General features: G+C 44.0%; 2 protein-coding genes across 7 annotated transcripts in view; one reads left to right on the top strand and one right to left on the bottom strand.

Annotated features, from left to right (window-relative positions):
• Window positions 1-16,583, top strand: part of LOC146395061 (uncharacterized) — a 176,408-nt gene that overhangs the window by 62,236 nt on the left and 97,589 nt on the right. The gene's annotated exons all lie outside the window — the stretch shown is intronic.
• LOC110257593 (uncharacterized) overlaps window positions 6,940-16,583 on the bottom strand; it is a 31,578-nt gene continuing 21,934 nt past the window's right edge. For 2 of the 4 annotated variants that reach the window (XR_001302449.3, XR_001302445.3), the window contains 3 exons: window positions 14,045-14,237; window positions 12,650-12,934; window positions 6,940-7,325 (listed from right to left, as the gene is read on the bottom strand). Coding sequence is in view for 1 of the 4 variants with exons in the window: in XM_013985782.3 (XP_013841236.2) it covers window positions 15,521-15,630; window positions 15,973-16,111 (249 nt within the window). In the remaining 3 variants the exon portion in view is untranslated. Of the gene's footprint in view, window positions 7,326-12,649; window positions 12,935-14,044; window positions 14,238-15,387; window positions 15,631-15,972; window positions 16,112-16,583 lie in introns of those variants that run through there. The other 2 variants (XR_014834094.1, XM_013985782.3) reach the window with 2 other exon arrangements.

Below are 16,583 nucleotides of genomic sequence, written 5' to 3'. Positions count from 1 at the left end.
GCCACCCTCACCACGTAGTCCCCCGCCCCACAGCATCTGTGAGCAAAGGAGGTTGTTATTCCCAGGATGAAGTCACGGATCTGGAACACAGCGATGCTCTCCTGTTGATGAGAGCTGCCCCAGAGAAGAGTCTTCTGCTCATGGTGTGTCCCAAGGTCAAATGTGAGACATCTCATGCTCTGCTTTTGGCCTTTCCAAAACTCAGACATGGTCATCCCCCGCCCTCCCCCAATTTAAAAGCTGCCATGAGCCCTCTTTGGTCGCAGAATCTAGCCTAAACTGGTCGGCCTAATGCCTGGGTGGTTCACAGTGACCCCTTGCCTTCTCTGTATCCTCATCACCTGTTACTGCCCCCAGCAGCACATGCTCTCCCGCCTTTGCTGCCTGGGGAAGGCACACTCACCGCGGAGGTGCTGGCTGAAACCCACTCTTTGCAAAGCCTGCCCCAATAGTGGAGACCAGAACACGTCACCTCCTCTCCAGGGCTCTCAGCATTTGGCACTCCCCTCTCTTTGGGCTCTTTCCAGATTGTTCATTTTTGTGCCCATTTTTTAGCAAACCTGTGGTTCCTTGAGGACAGAGGCCATGGGTAATTCTCTCCGTGGTCTCAGCCCAGCTCTGTGTTTGGCTCGTCTTAGGTGCTCAGTCAGTGCTTGTTGATGGATGCATGGAAGCCTGGGAGGGAGGAGGGAGGTGTGGCCTCTGGAAAAGATGTGAGAGAAAGTTTTCTGAAAGAAGGATAAGAGTGGTGAGTACCCTCTGCTTCCTTTCATCCTGTTTTTCTTTCATTCTCACACTCATTTTCTTGGGTGCATCCTTAGTGTTCTAGAAATACCTTCTGTGCTGGGCTTTGTGATTTGGAACGAGGATACCCAGATAATGCTTGTGTACCAGAACAGTTACTGTGGGTGATAAACCAGGGACCTCTAATGCAGAGGTCTAGTTTATATTCCTTTGTCGAATATATTAGAAAATATTAGTTACAATGAAAGTGAGATGTAGGAAAAACATAATTCAGTGTTCTGACACCGGGTTGTTTTCTATGGTCCACAGGCTAATTTTATTTGATTTTTTTCTGTTTGGAATTAGAAACTGATGATACTTTCACTTTTTCCCTTAGGAAAATACTTATGGATTCAGCCATCTTACTTTGAGGGTAATTTTCCAATGATTCCGCCTAAATGTTTCTCTTTTAATTTCATCCCAAGGCCAAGCTTTAATGCTTAAAATGATTAGTTCACACTACAACTAATTTAGAATTTGAGTTAATATGGACACAGTTTGCTGTAAATTCTCATAAAAAGGATTTGAAATAACCCTTTATCTCCAAAGTTTCAGAATTTTACTTACAAATGTACAGAATTTCATCCAACATTCTCACAATTTTATAAATCAAGGGCTCAAGAAATCAAAGCCTCTTGAATCATCATGGCCTACCAGCTATTTTTGAAGACTTTACTGCTTTTTGATGCATGCATAGGTAATGTAGGTCCATTAAACTGTAATTTTTAGGAGTTCTTGTTGTGGTTTAGTGGGTTGAGAACCCGACTAGCATCCATGAGAATGTGGGTTTGATCCCTGGCCTCACTCAGTGGGTTAAGGACCCCAGCATTGCCACAAGCTGAGGCATAGGATGTGCCTTGGATCTGGCATGACTGTGGCTGTGGCATAGGCTGACAATTTCAGCTCCAATTCTACCTTTAGCCTGGGAACTTCCATATGCTGCAGGTGTAGCCATAAAAAAAGGAAGAAAAGAAAAAAAGTTCAATTTTTAGTCAATCTCATTTGCTTATTAAGCTTTATTTATTGAAAATCCAATTCAACCAAGTATCTGTGTAAGGTAATATGGATAAAGACTTTGTAAATTGGTGAAAACTATGCCACTTTTCGGTGTCATTAATGTCTACATGTAGTTGTAAATGTAAGACTGTATTTTTAAAGATGTAGACAATTATGTACCATTTCTGGTATCTGCCTACCATTTCTGTTACAAATAAATCTTTATCATTTTCCATAGTAAGAGAAACAAAACCAGAGAATATTTCTACTTTTCATGTCTTCCTATATACTTGAGAGAAACTAACTCTTACTCCCCAGCTACCTGCACCTTCAAGTCAAGTATGAGGAGTCCCCCCCCATTGGAGATAGAAAGTCAAGTATGAGGAGTCCCCCCCCATTGGAGATTGCTGGGCTTAAGACATAAAGCCCAGCAACTATCTCCCCCTCCCCACAATATGCTTTCTGATCATCTTCCAGCAAAGTTGGTTTGAAGGCTCTGGATTTTCTTGTTAATTGGAGTATAGTTGATTTATAGTATTGCATTAGTTTCAGGTGTATAGCAAAGCGATTCATGTAATGTAGACTGTTACATTTGGAATGGATAGGCGGTGGGGTCCTACTGTATGTACAGCACAGGGAATTGTGTATGACTGGGTCACCTGGCTGTACAACAGAAATTGAAGAAACATTGTAACTCAACTCTACTTTAATAAAAAAATTTGAAATAAAGAAAAACGATTCATATATATGTACACATATATATTCTTCATTTGATTCTTTTATAGTTTATTACAAGATATGGAATAGAATGCCCTGTGCTATACAGTAAATCCTTGTTGTAAGGATTTACTTACAACAAGGATTTACAACAAGGATTCACTATTTTATATATGGTCATGTGCATCCGTTGATCCCACACTCCTAATTTATCTCTACCCCACTTTCCCTTTTGGTAACCGTAAGTTTGTTTTCTATATGTGTAAGTCTGTTTCTATTTTGTAAATAAGTTCATTTGTACTATTTTTAGATTCTACATATGAGTGATGTTGTAATATTTGTCTTTTTCTGTCTGATTTATTTCACTTAGTATGAAAATCTCTAGGTCCAACCATGTTGCTGAAAATGGCATTTATTTCATTCTTTTTTATCTTCTGAGTAGTATTTCATTGTGTACATGTACCACACCTTCTTAATCCATTCATCTGTCGATGGACACTTAGGTTGCTTCCATTGTCTTGGCTGTTGTAAACAATGGCACTGCCAACATTGGGGTGCCTGTTGTCTTTTCTAATTGAAGGCTCTGGCTTGTTGACCATGGCTTCAGGCTGCTGTTCTGTGTGGTTAGTCTCAGTGAGCCCTCTGGAAATCCAAAGAAGCATCATCTACCAGGGGATTCATTTCTCGTCTTAAAATTCCTCTTTATTTTTATTTATTTATTTAAAAATTACTCCTTAGAGACAAGATTTAAAGATTCACTCTCTTGAGCCTAGAATTCTTTCCTCAGTGTAATGGGTGGTTTGCCCAGAGGGCTATACTCTCCCTATGGCAGCCACAGGGATCTTTGAAAATATAAATCATATCCAGCAAGCCACCTTCTCATTGTACTTCCCCCTGAGAATGTCTCACCACGTCCTGCCGGGTCCTGCAGCAGCCTGCCCTGCTGCTCCCTCTGCATCCCTAGTCCCCGTCCCTCCCCTTCACTCCCAGCTCCAGCTCCACTCTCTGGACTGGCCCCAGGCACACCAATCCCATTGTTTCTCCAGGGACCTTGAGCGTTAGGTTTCTCTGCCTAGTATTGTTTCTTTTCGTCTTTATCATGGCAACATCTTCATTCTCTTCCTGGACCTTTATGCTTGGTAATTACTTCTCTTCTTACCTGTTTTCTTCCACACTAGCCTGTAAACTCCATGGGCGCAAGCACTGCAGGTCCTCTCACTGCTACCCATCCAGGCCCGGCAGCATGCCAGTTGTGTGCCAGAGTCTCTTCTCCTCCCCACAGTAGTAGGGTTTCAGCTACACATTGCCAGGCACCAGCTAGACCATGTTACCAGCTTCTTTTGTGCCTGGGAGGCTAGGTGCCCAAGCCATCACCTGCAGAGTGAGAGAGGAAGTATAACTTCTGCCTCAGTTGCCAGGAAGCCAAACCCTAGCCCTAGACTGGTGCTCCCCTTCCTGAGGGCAGGAGCATGGCACTGTCCATGACCAACTTGACCCTGTAGACAAGGGCAACACTCTGGAGGGTGGCAGAGCAAGTGGATGGAAAGACGTGGACCTAAATGACCACATATGGCGGAACCTTCCCCAACCTTATGATGTTATGTGAATGCAGAATGTGCGTCTTTAAGCTACTGTATTTGGTGGTCTCTTTGCTATTTGGCTTACCTGCCAGCCTGACATACAGTTGAATAGTCATTGGATGAATGAATTATGTGTCAGGGGCTCACCATTTTACTCTGTGCCATCATGCCACAAGGGCATTGCCAGGAATCATTCACTGAGCACCTGCCAGGCCCTAGAAAAGCACACCATGAACTGTCTTATGTTGGTTGGGAATCTTCTTTGCATTCCAAAGCTCCTTGGTGGCTTGCAGTGTCTCACTACACTGTTGGCAGCTTTTGCTGTGCCACCCAAAAGAAACCCAACTTGAAAGAATGTCACAAAGTGTGAAAGTAAATCTCTCTGTGCGAAGGTTCTAGGTCACTCTGTTATAAAAGTTCTCGTGTGAGGAGTTCCTGTCATGGCTTGGAGGTTAATACACCCGACCAGTGTTTCCATGAGGACGTGGGTTCGATCCCTGGCCTTGCTCAGTGGGTTAAGGATCCAGTGTTGCCATGAGCTGTGGTGTAGGTTGCAGACATGGCTCAGATCTGGCGTTGCTGTGGCTGTGGTGTAGGCTGGCAGCTGCAGCTCCCATTCAACCCCTAGTCTGGGAACTTCCATATGCCATGGATTTGGCCCTAAAAAAGACAAAAATAAAAAAAAATCATTCCTGTGTAAGACATAAATGCCATCCCAGCTTGTGGCAGCCTGCAACCCATGTCATAGCTGAGGGTTCTGCCCCTCTAATAGGGCTGTACTTACATCACAGTTAATGTCTGTGACGTTTCATGCTTGAACTTGTAATGTTAGACAGGTTTTTCTGAAACTTGTTCAGATGACAGTGGGTGGTTTTGTTTATTAATTGAACTTTTGGGAAACATATTAGTTGGGAGTCATGATTTCCCTGAAGAATTGTCAGTTTTGGCTTTAATACGGAAAAAACAACTTTGTCCTTTCTCAAGGAACTTTCCTCCTTAGATCTGATACATTTTTTTACAGTCTACTATATTTGAAGAAAGACATTTGGTAGCCATGCAGTTAGTCTCTAACCTCATCCTGGAGGTAGCATTTAGGAAGCTATGGGGTCTTTGGCTAGTTTTAAGTCTGTTCCTGAAGCAAGCAGACTCTGGGATGGAGATTTGCATACAGGAAATTGACTAGAGAATCTGGAGACAGTGCCTGGGAGGACTGAGGGGAGAATAATGGGGCAGAAGGAGGTGTTGAGTTGCCACGAGGCTGGGATCTAGATAGAGCTAGGAGGGCCCCTCAGTGCTGTCTCGTATTGAGGCAGAGGGGCTGGGCCTTCGTATCTCCCCTTTCCCCCGTTCCACCAGTCATGAGAGGTGACTGGAATGAGAATGTAACTTTTGCTGAGGCAGCTCACTTTGGCCAAGGACAAGGTCTATGAAAGGTCTCAGATGTGAGTTATCAGTAGTCCAGACCCCTGGCAGCTGGGGTAGAGAGTGTTGGGGTCCTAAAGCAGGGTCAGGTCAACACTGCCCTGCACCCACTATGAGGCCTCAACATCAGATTAGCACCTGAACAAGTCCCATGAGGGCATCACCTTGCCCATCGTAGTCCTTGCTCTATCTCTTGCACTTAGAATGATGCCTAGCACATAAGCAGACACTCCACAGATATTTGCTGAATAAATAAGTGAAAGAGAGAACAAGCAGAATTATTCAAAGGATATACAAATTGGGATGCTTTCAATGAACTTGGCAAAATTGGGAAACCTTACTTGACCTTAAGCTTCCTAAGTAGAGACCGACAGCTTTACAGATGTGTTAAAACTGTAGGCCTTTCATAAGCCCTGCCATTTCCTGCTTTAGGACAGATTGTGGGAAAATGTCCTGAGTCTACTTGAGTCGTCAGGAAGGCGGCAGGTTGAGTTTCTTTCTAGGCAAGAATAAGTCAGTGCATTCAGGGAAAACTACTCTTAAACTCGAACTCAGGATATATGACGTGATGAGGTTTCACAATAGGAGAGAATGTTTAAAGTTGGAATATCCCTGGAGAATCCTGGAGGCGCCTTTGCCAGACTCACAGGTGGGGATTCTGAGTTACTGATGATGATTAAATGTGTGAGAGAGTGGGAATGAGTCATCGAGGTTGGTTCCTGACCAGACGGTGGGCTGTGGCCATGGGAAGGGCCACCCTTTTGTCACGTGCATGGTCATCATCATTAGCAGGTGCAGCAGCTTTGGAGCCTGTATTTGGACAGCCTTTACAGCCTGTACAACACACTTTCAAATTCACAGTCTCATTTGATTGTCAAATATAGGAAGGGAGTAGAAATACTTTTCTTTTAGCATTACACTAATAACATAGACACAGAGATCATTAGCAAAATATCATCACATTAAATCCAGCAACAAGTGGGATTAATCCCGAGAATGTACAATTCTTTAAATGTGTGACAATTAATCATTGTAATTTAATAAATTATAGCATATGAGAGAAAATCATGTGATCATCACAATGAACAGAGAAAACACCTTTGACAAAACTCAACACTCTCAGGAAACTAGGACTAGAAGGGAACCTCTTCCACCTGAAGGAGGACATCAGTGAAAAATCTGCAGGTAGTATCACAGTTAATGGTGACACACTAAGCCTGTCCCCGTAGGAATAAGAGAAGCAAGTGAGGGCGATTAAGAGGTACAAACTTCCACTTACAAAATAGATGAGTTATGGGTAGACAATTTTTTTTAAAAAGAAAGAAAAAAAGAATGAGAATAAGTCAAGGAAGTATACTCTCACCACTTCTGTTCAACATTGTACTGGGCATCTTAGCCAGTGCACTAAGGCAAGGGGAAAAAAAAAAAGGCATACCAATTGGAAAGGAAGAGAATGATTTTTAAAAAATTGAAGTGTAGTTGATTTACAATGTTGTGTTAGTTTCAGGTATATAACAAAGTGATTCAGATGTAGATATATATATAATATTGTTTTCCAGATTCTTTTCCAATATTGGTTGTTACACGATGTTGACTAGAGATTCCTGTGCCATAAAGTAGGTCCTTGTTGTTTATCTGTTTTATATGCAGTAGTACTTCTATGTTAAGAAAGTCGTTTTGTGGATGTATTTGTAGATAATATGACTGTCTTCATATTACCGCCATTGCAGAGACGAGGAGCTGAGGTTTTGGAGATTAAATGACTTCTGTGAGTTCTCGCAGGCAGAAAAGATGGAGCTGACACTCACCATCTTCTGACCCCAAACACTAAAATAAAAAAAGGGGCAATTTCATTTGTTCTTTAAAAACCCAAGTAAAGTTTCAGTTGTGCTTCTTATGAAGATCCAGTGGCATTGGAAACTTTCCAGAGAAAGTGAACTAATATGCAAATGAGAATGGAGAAGACTTATTGGTACAGGACAGACTAACTAACCAGGGCTTTTGGTCTGAGTACATTAAAATGTATACATTGGGTGGCTAAGGATGAACTTGGATCCATTCACCAGAACCTGAAATAAACGGAGGGGATCCCTCAGATAACACTGAGGGCAAACTTCAGCATTTGACCCGGGTAAGGGAGGACTGATGAAAAGTGCTTTTTCGTAGTAACTAGGGTGACCGCATCATTTATCCTCATGCCCGTGATGCTTATGAGTGAAGAAAAGTGCTATTAATCATTACCCCACGTCCAGAGGAATCAACCAGGACTGTCCTGGGCAAAGCGGGAGATTGGCTTCCCCAGCCTGTAATGGGAATGAGAGACTGGCGTGCTAGGGAAGGCATCAGTAACATGAGAAGTTTTGTGGGGTCTGTCCAGACTCTGGCCTAGTCCCTCAGGCCAGGCAACCCACAGGCAAGTGTTTTAGGGCCTGGAACCCCTATTAGGAGGGTCAGCTCTTTGCCGACTCTTAAGGTTTTCCTTGCTCTTGATGCTAATTGTAATAACCAAGAATAAGAGCTACTGTGTTTCTGCATTTGGGGCACATACTATAGGCCAGGCACCCTGAGGAGGGGTTAATATGACCAAGTTCATTCCACAACTCTAGGAGAGGGGCACTACTGTTACCCTCATTTTATAAGAGAGGAAAGAACCTCTCAGAGAGGTTGAGTAACTTTCCCAAGGTCACTCAGCTGGGAAGCTGTGGAGCTGGGATTTGAACACAGACTCCTAACCATGATGTTAGCCAGCCCTTATTTTCTCCCTTTTGTGATGCAGGCCATTTCAAGGACCCAGGTGTGCAGCATAGGGTGCGTGCAGGTTGAGTGTATGGTTAGATAAGCCCCAGATGGGAAATGGGGGACTTGGGTACCCTCCCAGCCTCTCTCAGCTCCTGGCCTGAGCCAGTCCTTCACTGAAGGCACAGGAGCACAGGGTGGGTGTGTTCAGCTGCCTGGCGCAGCAGCAGGTTCTTTGTGGTCATGACTGTGTTGTGATTCCGTGGGACTGATGCCCGTGGCAGACGGGAATCTTGTCCGTCCAGGTGTCTGCACAGCATTCCTAGAACCTCCAGGTCATCACTGGGCCGCACCATCCACATTTAAATCTTCCCATCTCTTTCCATCAGTCAGTCGGAGGGCCGCCTTCATTACCTTTATTGCTTTTCTCTGAACTCTTCACTTTGCTGGCATATCGCTTCTCTGGTAGCAAGATACCAGAAATGTTCAGAGAAAGTATAATCTCCTGTGTATGATGTAATGCTTTGGCCTAGGAAGTCGAAAATCATAGCAGTAGTTTCAACTGCTGTTGGTATCATAACCTGCGATCAATTTGGTCATCTCGAGTTAACTTGGCTTTTTTTTTTTTTCAGTTGAGGTGAGTACATGGCTCAAAGTCAATATAATTTATACCTGAAATACTCCAAGGGGTGTGTGTGTGTGTGTGTGTGTGTTAAAGGCAAAAACAAGGAAGCAAATTTAGGAAGAAAAAGAAAGTCTTTCTTAGTCTTTTCTCGTTTTTAGATTATCCATTATGTCTCAGACCCCAAATGCTGTGTTCAAAAGAATCTGATCCTGGAATGCTTTGAACATTTAAACTATTTTGTCCATTAAAAACTCCTCTTGTTTTCTGTGATACCTTTCAGTGATCACATTTTGACTCTCATGTTCCTATTTGTAGATTGATAGCTCTTAGTTTCTGGTGACAGTGACCCAGTTATGACTCAGTTATATATAACAATCTTTGGCTTGATTATTTTGAAGTTACATATACTTTGGCACAAATAATTATATTGACCAGGACCTCATATTAAAATGCTAACCATGGGAGTCCCCATCATGGCGCAGCAGAAACGTATCCAACTAGGAACCATGAGGTTGTGGTTTCAATATCTGTCCCTGCTCAGTGGGTTGGGGATTTGGCGTTGCTGTGGCTGTGGGTAGGCCAGAGGCTACAGCTCCGATTGGACCCCTGGCCTGTGAACCTCCGTATGCTGCAGGTGCAGCCCTAAAAAGACACACACACACACACACACACTGCTAACCATGTAATATTTTTTTCCATAAGTGAAAAATGGAAGACTCAGTTAACTTGCAGTTTTTTTAAAAAAAATAATTTGAATTCAATTTCGGAACTTGCTTTCCCTCAGATTAAGCCACTCTGATTATTTTTTTCAATTCTATTTGTCCTGAGAATAGACTTCATTTTTTTTTTTTTACTTTGTATTATTTGCTATATGAGGATTACTTTCCAAATGATAAGGCTGCAGTTAGAAGATAGAAGATGCAGTTTTGAAGTTCCAATACTGAAAACTTTGTTAGACCATGATAAAAACACAAGAAACACATAGCTTCTGATTGAGAGAAGGTTTCTGCTTAAAGAGTCAAATCATACATAACCTGACCTAGTGATGACCCATCCGCTCTGGTCCTGGTAATGATTTTGGAAAGTTTCAGAAAGTTAGTGCTGATCCCATCTCTGTCCACAGCTCAGCACCTGTTTCTTTAGGGCCTGGAATCCCTATTAGGAGGATTAGCTCTTTGCTGACTTTGGGTTTTCTCTGCTCTTGGTGCTAATTGTAATAAACAAGAATAATAGCTAGTGTGTTTGGGGCACTTACTGTAGGCCAGCAGCGCTGAGAAGTGGTTTATGTGAATAATTTCATTCAACAACTCTAGGAGAAGGGCACTACTGTCGCCATCACTTTACATGAGAGGAAAGAACCTCTCAGAGAGGTTGAGTAACTTTCCCAAGGTCTCTCAGCCCAGCAGCAATCTCACAAGGGGACACAGACCTTGTTGAACTTTCAGCCCCCACAGGTCACTTCCTTTGGGCATTTAGGCCCATGAACACCTTCTCAAATGGTTTCCCTCGCGGTGCGAGAATTCCTTTTCTTTCAATAATCTGCTTAGGTTTAAAAGTTGCCCTCATTTTCAGCAAGGCCTCCCCTCGGGGTGGGAAAGAGTTAACACAGAAAATGGAGTGAATACAGATCACACTCTTTGGTGTATGTCTTTGATTAAAAGCAACAACACATCGCCACCACCAAATATCACCCTAAAAACTTCTCTGCGAAGTCTCGAAGTATCCTCTCTTGAACCTCCCCTGACTTTGTGTCTTTCGCTAATAGACAATATAATTTATAAAAGTGTGAGCAACTGTGGAATTGTTCTCCTAATAGATTCTGAGGATTCCAATTTCCATGCCGCCACAGAAGACTGAAAATCCACTTGTGCTCACTTATCTGTATCTGTACCTCATCCGCACGCTGCATCAAAAATCAGGTTCAGGTGCAGGTTAAGAGCACACATTTACCTCCAGAATGTGGGACTTATTAAATATCTCTCCACAATTAACATCACCATATCAATAAGAATTATCATTAGGTCCTGTCAATCAGGGGCTGAATTTTGCTTCAGGGAAACAAAACAATTTAAATTATGGCAAGTGCTCCCCTTCTTTTTTTTTTTTAACATGCTTTTCTTTAAATTGGATAATTATGTGGCTTTTCATTAGATTCCTCTAAGCATAATAGATCATGATATTCACCCTTTGACCTCGGTGATGAATGTCTCTGGTGAAAACATGTGACAAGCAGTGTTCTAATGAGAACAAAATACGGAATAACTGGAAATCTTGTGTAATAAAAGGAGAAAGTAGGAGGGAACACAACAACCTTTAAGGTTGAGGCACAGAATGTAATTGGGGGCAATGATATGGGCTATTTTTGGTTCTAATAATACGGATGGGAGTGTGGATTTTTCTTCTTTGGTGTGTAAAAAAAGAAACAGACATTTCAAGCAAGCTGCACATCAGAAAATACTGGTCTCCACTGAATTGCAAGCACAGATGGAGTGAATCCACTGGCCTAAGGGGGGATTCACATGACTTGCTGCGTCTTGGAACACCTGCAGATGGCTATCTGAGGGTACCTCTCTTTTTATTGCTGTCTTTATGGGAGTTCCAAATGTAAGGACAGCTTAAGAAGGAAGTGATTTGGTCTTGAGGGATCTATAATGTTTTAGGAGCTGTCAAGGAAGGACAGGAGGGCAAGGCGACTCACTCTCTCCTCGTCATTGTCTGGGCCACCTGCCCTGTGGGACCGGGCGCCCCGCACACCACTCAAGTTCTCATTCCCTGATGGCCAAAGGCACCCTGGGCCTGTGACAGTTGACCCGGAGATGTAGCCAGAGGTCAAGAACAAGCTGATGCCCTCTAACCTCTCTTTCTAGCTTCCTTCCCCAGCCCCCTACACACCCAGGGTCCCTTTATGACTAGTTTTGGAGCTGACCCAGGCACTGCTTTCCCTCTGGTGGAAAAGGATGGGAGATTTCCTGTCAGGTGAGCGTGTGACATGTGTGACATTGTGATGTGTCCGAGGGTCGTGGAAGTGAGCAGAGTTTGCTTCTCTTAGATTTCCTAGATCCTTGCCTGTCTGTCTGAGTTTGGTATATTCGGCACAAGAGCAGCCCATTATAAAGCTGTTTATCGAAGGTATGAATTTGCTTCAACGTCTCAAGACACGGAGTTTGAAACAGGAGTTAATGCACAAGCTAGGTTGTGCTTATTTAGGGGTTGAAGAAAGGGAGACAAAAGCCACCATTTATTAGACGCCTCCTATGGGCCAAGGGCAAAGGTCTGGATAAATGCTCGCTGATTTAATTCTCTCATCAAATCTTATCATCCCATGATTTAGGAAATGGCCCAACCATGACCCACTATTGTGGGTCATATTATTACATAATAGAAGGACTGGGATTTGACCATAGGTTGGTCTGACTCCCAAGTTCATGTCCTCCAAGTTAAAGGTAGCACATGACATAGTGCTGTTATGTCTTCCAAGAACTGTGCCTTTATCATAAAAATTCTCCCCAACTTACCTTTCCAGATCTCACACTTGGAATTGAGTTGGGTTAGCATGGACTTAATATTATTACTAGTCTTGCTACTTGTGCAATGTACTTTGCTTAAGAGAAAACATGCAAGAGGAGAAACATCTGCCGCATTAATTGATTTCTTCTGCTGAGTTCCAGTTTGGGGTAAGAATTTGCAGTGAGGGACGTGTGTGCTTATAGAGGATTAAGAAACTGACCAGGCTCGAAACCATGGTTCCCTTTGTCTGTCTGCAGATGGGGGCTGCTGAAGGTGAACTCACCCCGGGCCCCATTCCTGACCTCCACCAGGTGGGCTTGAGCAGAGACCGCCTCAGGGCCAGCAGTCCTTCACCTCTTTCCACAAGAGCTTGCCAGGAAGAGAACCCTCTGAAGTCCATTCTGAGCTCTCAGGCTGGGATTTACCCGCCATTTGTCACGGACATCAGGCAATTACTGGCACACGGAGCGGGAGGAGAACAGAGAGGGAAGGCTTTGCCTGGCCAGCGGGTCATCACCTCCGCATCAGTCACTGTTGGAGACGTCTCTGGTTTGCATTCCCAGCTCAACTGCACAGAAAAGACATCTTTTAGATTCACCATAGTCACCCCTATGCTGAGAAAACTGGGAAAAAAGGGCAATAGTAGTTGCCATAAAAACCTGGGGGCTCCAGGAGCTGTCCACAAGAACGCTATAAAGAGTTCTAATAATAATAATTTCTATAGTGATGCTAATAGTTACTATAATAAATTCTCATAATTTCTAATAATTCTAATAAATTCTAATAGTAACTTTTATTAGATCAGGTGGAGTCACACCTGATCTTTCCAGAGTGTAAGCTATAGAAATTTACAGAACATGTCATCCTCTTTATTTGATCCTAGGAGGTGGGTAGGTAAGGAGATAGTTGGGGCTATCACCTTCATTTACTGAAGGTAAACTGAGGCTCATAGAGGTAAGAGGGGGAGCCTGGATTCATGCTTGCCTTCTAACCACAAGCCTAGGGCTCTTGCCCTGCAGAGCAGTCTCTGTGAGGACAGCAATGACGTCTGCTTTATTCACTGTTGTACCCCAGGTTCTCGTGCAGGGCTGGTCAAAAACATTTGTTGAATGAACACCCCTTCCCCTTGTCCCAGGAGTCAAAGCATGAGAACTGCATGGAAACTCAAGGGAACACATTTGTGAATGGTCCTTGGTTGAGGACCCGAGGTCTTGAAGACCCAACTGGAAAGACCACTGAGAAAGACTGACTAGTTTCCTGACTCACTGAAGGAGACCCCCTTCAGAGGTGGTGACGCTGCACCCACTCCCTTGATCTCAGTGGGCTCCACACTCCCTATTTCTTTTTTTTTTTTTTTTTTTTTTTTTGTCTTTTGTCTTTTGTTGTTGCTGTTGTTGCTATTTCTTGGGCCGCTCCTACAGCATATGGAGGTTCCCAGGCTAGGGGTCGAATCGGAGCTGTAGCCACCGGCCTACGCCAGAGCCACAGCAATGCGGGATCCGAGCCGCATCTGCAACCTACACCACAGCTCACGGCAACGCCGGATCGTTAACCCACTGAGCAAGGGCAGGGACCGAACCCGCAACCTCACGGTTCCTAGTCGGATTCGTTAACCACTGCGCCACGACGGGAACTCCCCACACTCCCTATTTCTATGGCAAGTGCTGTGCGTGATTACCTGGAGGAAGGAGATGCTCCTGGACCTACTGATCTGCACCAGGGGAAACCCGAGCTCACTGAGGAGTGAGAGCTTCAACAGTCTTCCTCTTGCCCTGCAGTTGCCCCAAGGAGAAGTGCAGATTCATCCCTCTTAGTCATCATGGCCCAGAGGAAAAATGCAGGCTCAGGAGTTTAATTTGTATTGTCATCACCTGATTTGGAAGAAGATACCATGAATATTTGTTATGGAAGAGTACAAAGGAAAGGGCCATGGAAAGTGGAAGAGAGGCTGTATTTTCAGAAACATCTGGAGGCTTTTCCCTTGATCCCAGACTTATTCATCATCAAAACTACACAGCTTCCAGCCCTCATTCACTTTGATAAGTTTGTTGCTGAAAAACTCTTTCCCCAACAAAAGATAGGTAGCTCATGCTGGACCCAACTCTGCCAAATGGTGGATTCATAAATAATCGGTTTGCAAGAGTGTGGGAACACCCACAATCAAATATATCTTTGGGAGAATTTTATCTATCAGCTATGGTGACCTTTGAGGGGAGAGCCTATTATTTCCTAACTCCCGAAGAGGTCCATGATCTGTGTCAGAGTCCTGCTTTCAGAGCAGTGATCTTAGAACTTTATGTCGTACAAATAGTGACTTAACCCAAGGTAACACATGTAGCCAGTGAGGGGTTCTTTAGTTTTCCTTTCTTTCTTTTCTTCCTTAGAGGCAGAGGGGATGGTGGCAGATTAAAACCAAAAGTCGTGTGAATGACATGTGTTTATAAGAATTGTATTGGGGTGAGATGATGCAGATGATTAAGCACTAGAGCAGTGGTAGCCGGACAAGGCCCTCCCCCTGGACACCCCCCTTCCCCACTCGCTCCCCCAAAAGTATCCTGGAAAGTTCACAGGTACATTGCTGAATTCACATTTCTGTGTTCCTTGGATTCCAGGAAACACTGGTATAGACAATTTGTAATTCATTGGGTAATTACTGGAATTCATTGGATAATTACCAACAGTCCATGCTCCTCTCCTCATTGAGACCTGGCCTGAGTATTCTCCAAGTCTGAACTTTTAGAGATGAGCCCAAATCAATAAAGAGCTGAGTAATGGAGAGTTACTGTCAGAGAGCATTCCAGTTAAAGGATTAATGCCAGCATCCGCATGTATCGATACGGGAGCCCCACATGTATATTTAACGGACTATAGCAAAGTGTAACACGTGCATGCTGCATTTGCACTGTCTTATGCCTATCATTTAAAGTTATTCCCAAAGTAAGTCATTTGGCTTTCTAACAAGGACATTCTTTTATTTTACAGCATGCAATATATTTGTAACGACCTGTCATTTTTCTGAATTCAGTTCACCGCCCTTGCAGGACGGAGAAGGACTGCCATAAATGCAAGAGGGGTGCCAAGGGCAGCCTGTCCCTCTGTGGGCTAGGGTGAAGGAAGAGGGGGGAGGGGGAGGGTGGAGGGGAAGGGGGCTAGCCTAAACTGGTTCGGACAGACACTGCTGGTCTCCATCAGGCATCTCCATCTGGAGGGCTGTGGTCAGGTCCTGGGTTAGAAATTGTGATTTCAGAGGAGTTCTAGGATCACCTTCCAATGGGAAGAGAAAGACAACCAACATTTAGTGAGCAAGTACTATGTGCCAGGTATTATCTATTCTCCATTTTATTTAATCCCGCAATAACTCTGGCTTTACTTTTCCCATACTATTTTTTCTGAGAATCAGGGGATTCAAAAACTTGGGCAAAATCCCATAGTAAGTAAATGGAAAAGCTGAAACTTGACATCCCGGCCACAGCTTCTTTAGCTTAATGGAAGGAAACTGTGGGTTATGGTCAATTACTTTTGTTTTGGAGAGAGGCAACCAGGCAGCAGCTGGCAGCAGAAAACTAATTTCCTAGGCGAGGGAACAGAGGACGGGAATAAACTCACCTTGGTAATCCTGAAGGGTGTGGGCATGGGTGAAAGGGGAGGCCAGCAACACCCCGTGTTCAAGGTGCTTTTTGTGGCAATCATGGGAGTTGTCAGGCCTTGGATGTTGAGCCATGGGGCAAAGGCTGGCTAGAGCAGAGGGAAGTGTCCTTCCTCGTACATGGCAAGTGCTTAAAAGAGAGGGTTTAAATAAACATTGTCCACTCAGCTCGTGTTTCTTGAGCTCTTGCTACAGATTAGGTTCTGACATAGCTCCTGCCCCAAATAAACTTATATTCTCAAGGAGAGATGATGAATGAGTGACAAGTACAGCGTGGTTTAATAGGCGGTGACAGGCTGAATGGAGAAGAGTTAAACAGAAGAGGCGAACCAGAGGGCACTGTGTATGCATCTTAGGTAGGATGGTCAGGAAAGACTTCACTGGGGAGGTGACACCGACCAGCTCTGGGGGAGCTGGAGGACGTGGGCCATGTGACTATCTGGAGAATTCAGTTTCAGACTGAAGGAGCCGTAAGTAAAAAGGTGAGGAGGGAGCATCTGAGGCGTGTTTGAGAAACAGCAAGGGGCCAGCGTGTTGAGCAGAGCAAGAGAGGGCGGGCGCAGACAGAGAA

Source organism: Sus scrofa, chromosome 18 (assembly GCF_054392235.1).
Source record: "Sus scrofa isolate SSC_HxYL_T2T_F1_AM1 chromosome 18, Sscrofa_HxYL_maternal_Yorkshire_Landrace_v2.0, whole genome shotgun sequence".
NCBI classification, from domain to species: domain Eukaryota; kingdom Metazoa; phylum Chordata; class Mammalia; order Artiodactyla; family Suidae; genus Sus; species Sus scrofa.
The sequence above is the reverse complement of the archived record's forward strand: the minus strand, read 5'-3'. Positions and strand labels throughout refer to the sequence as shown.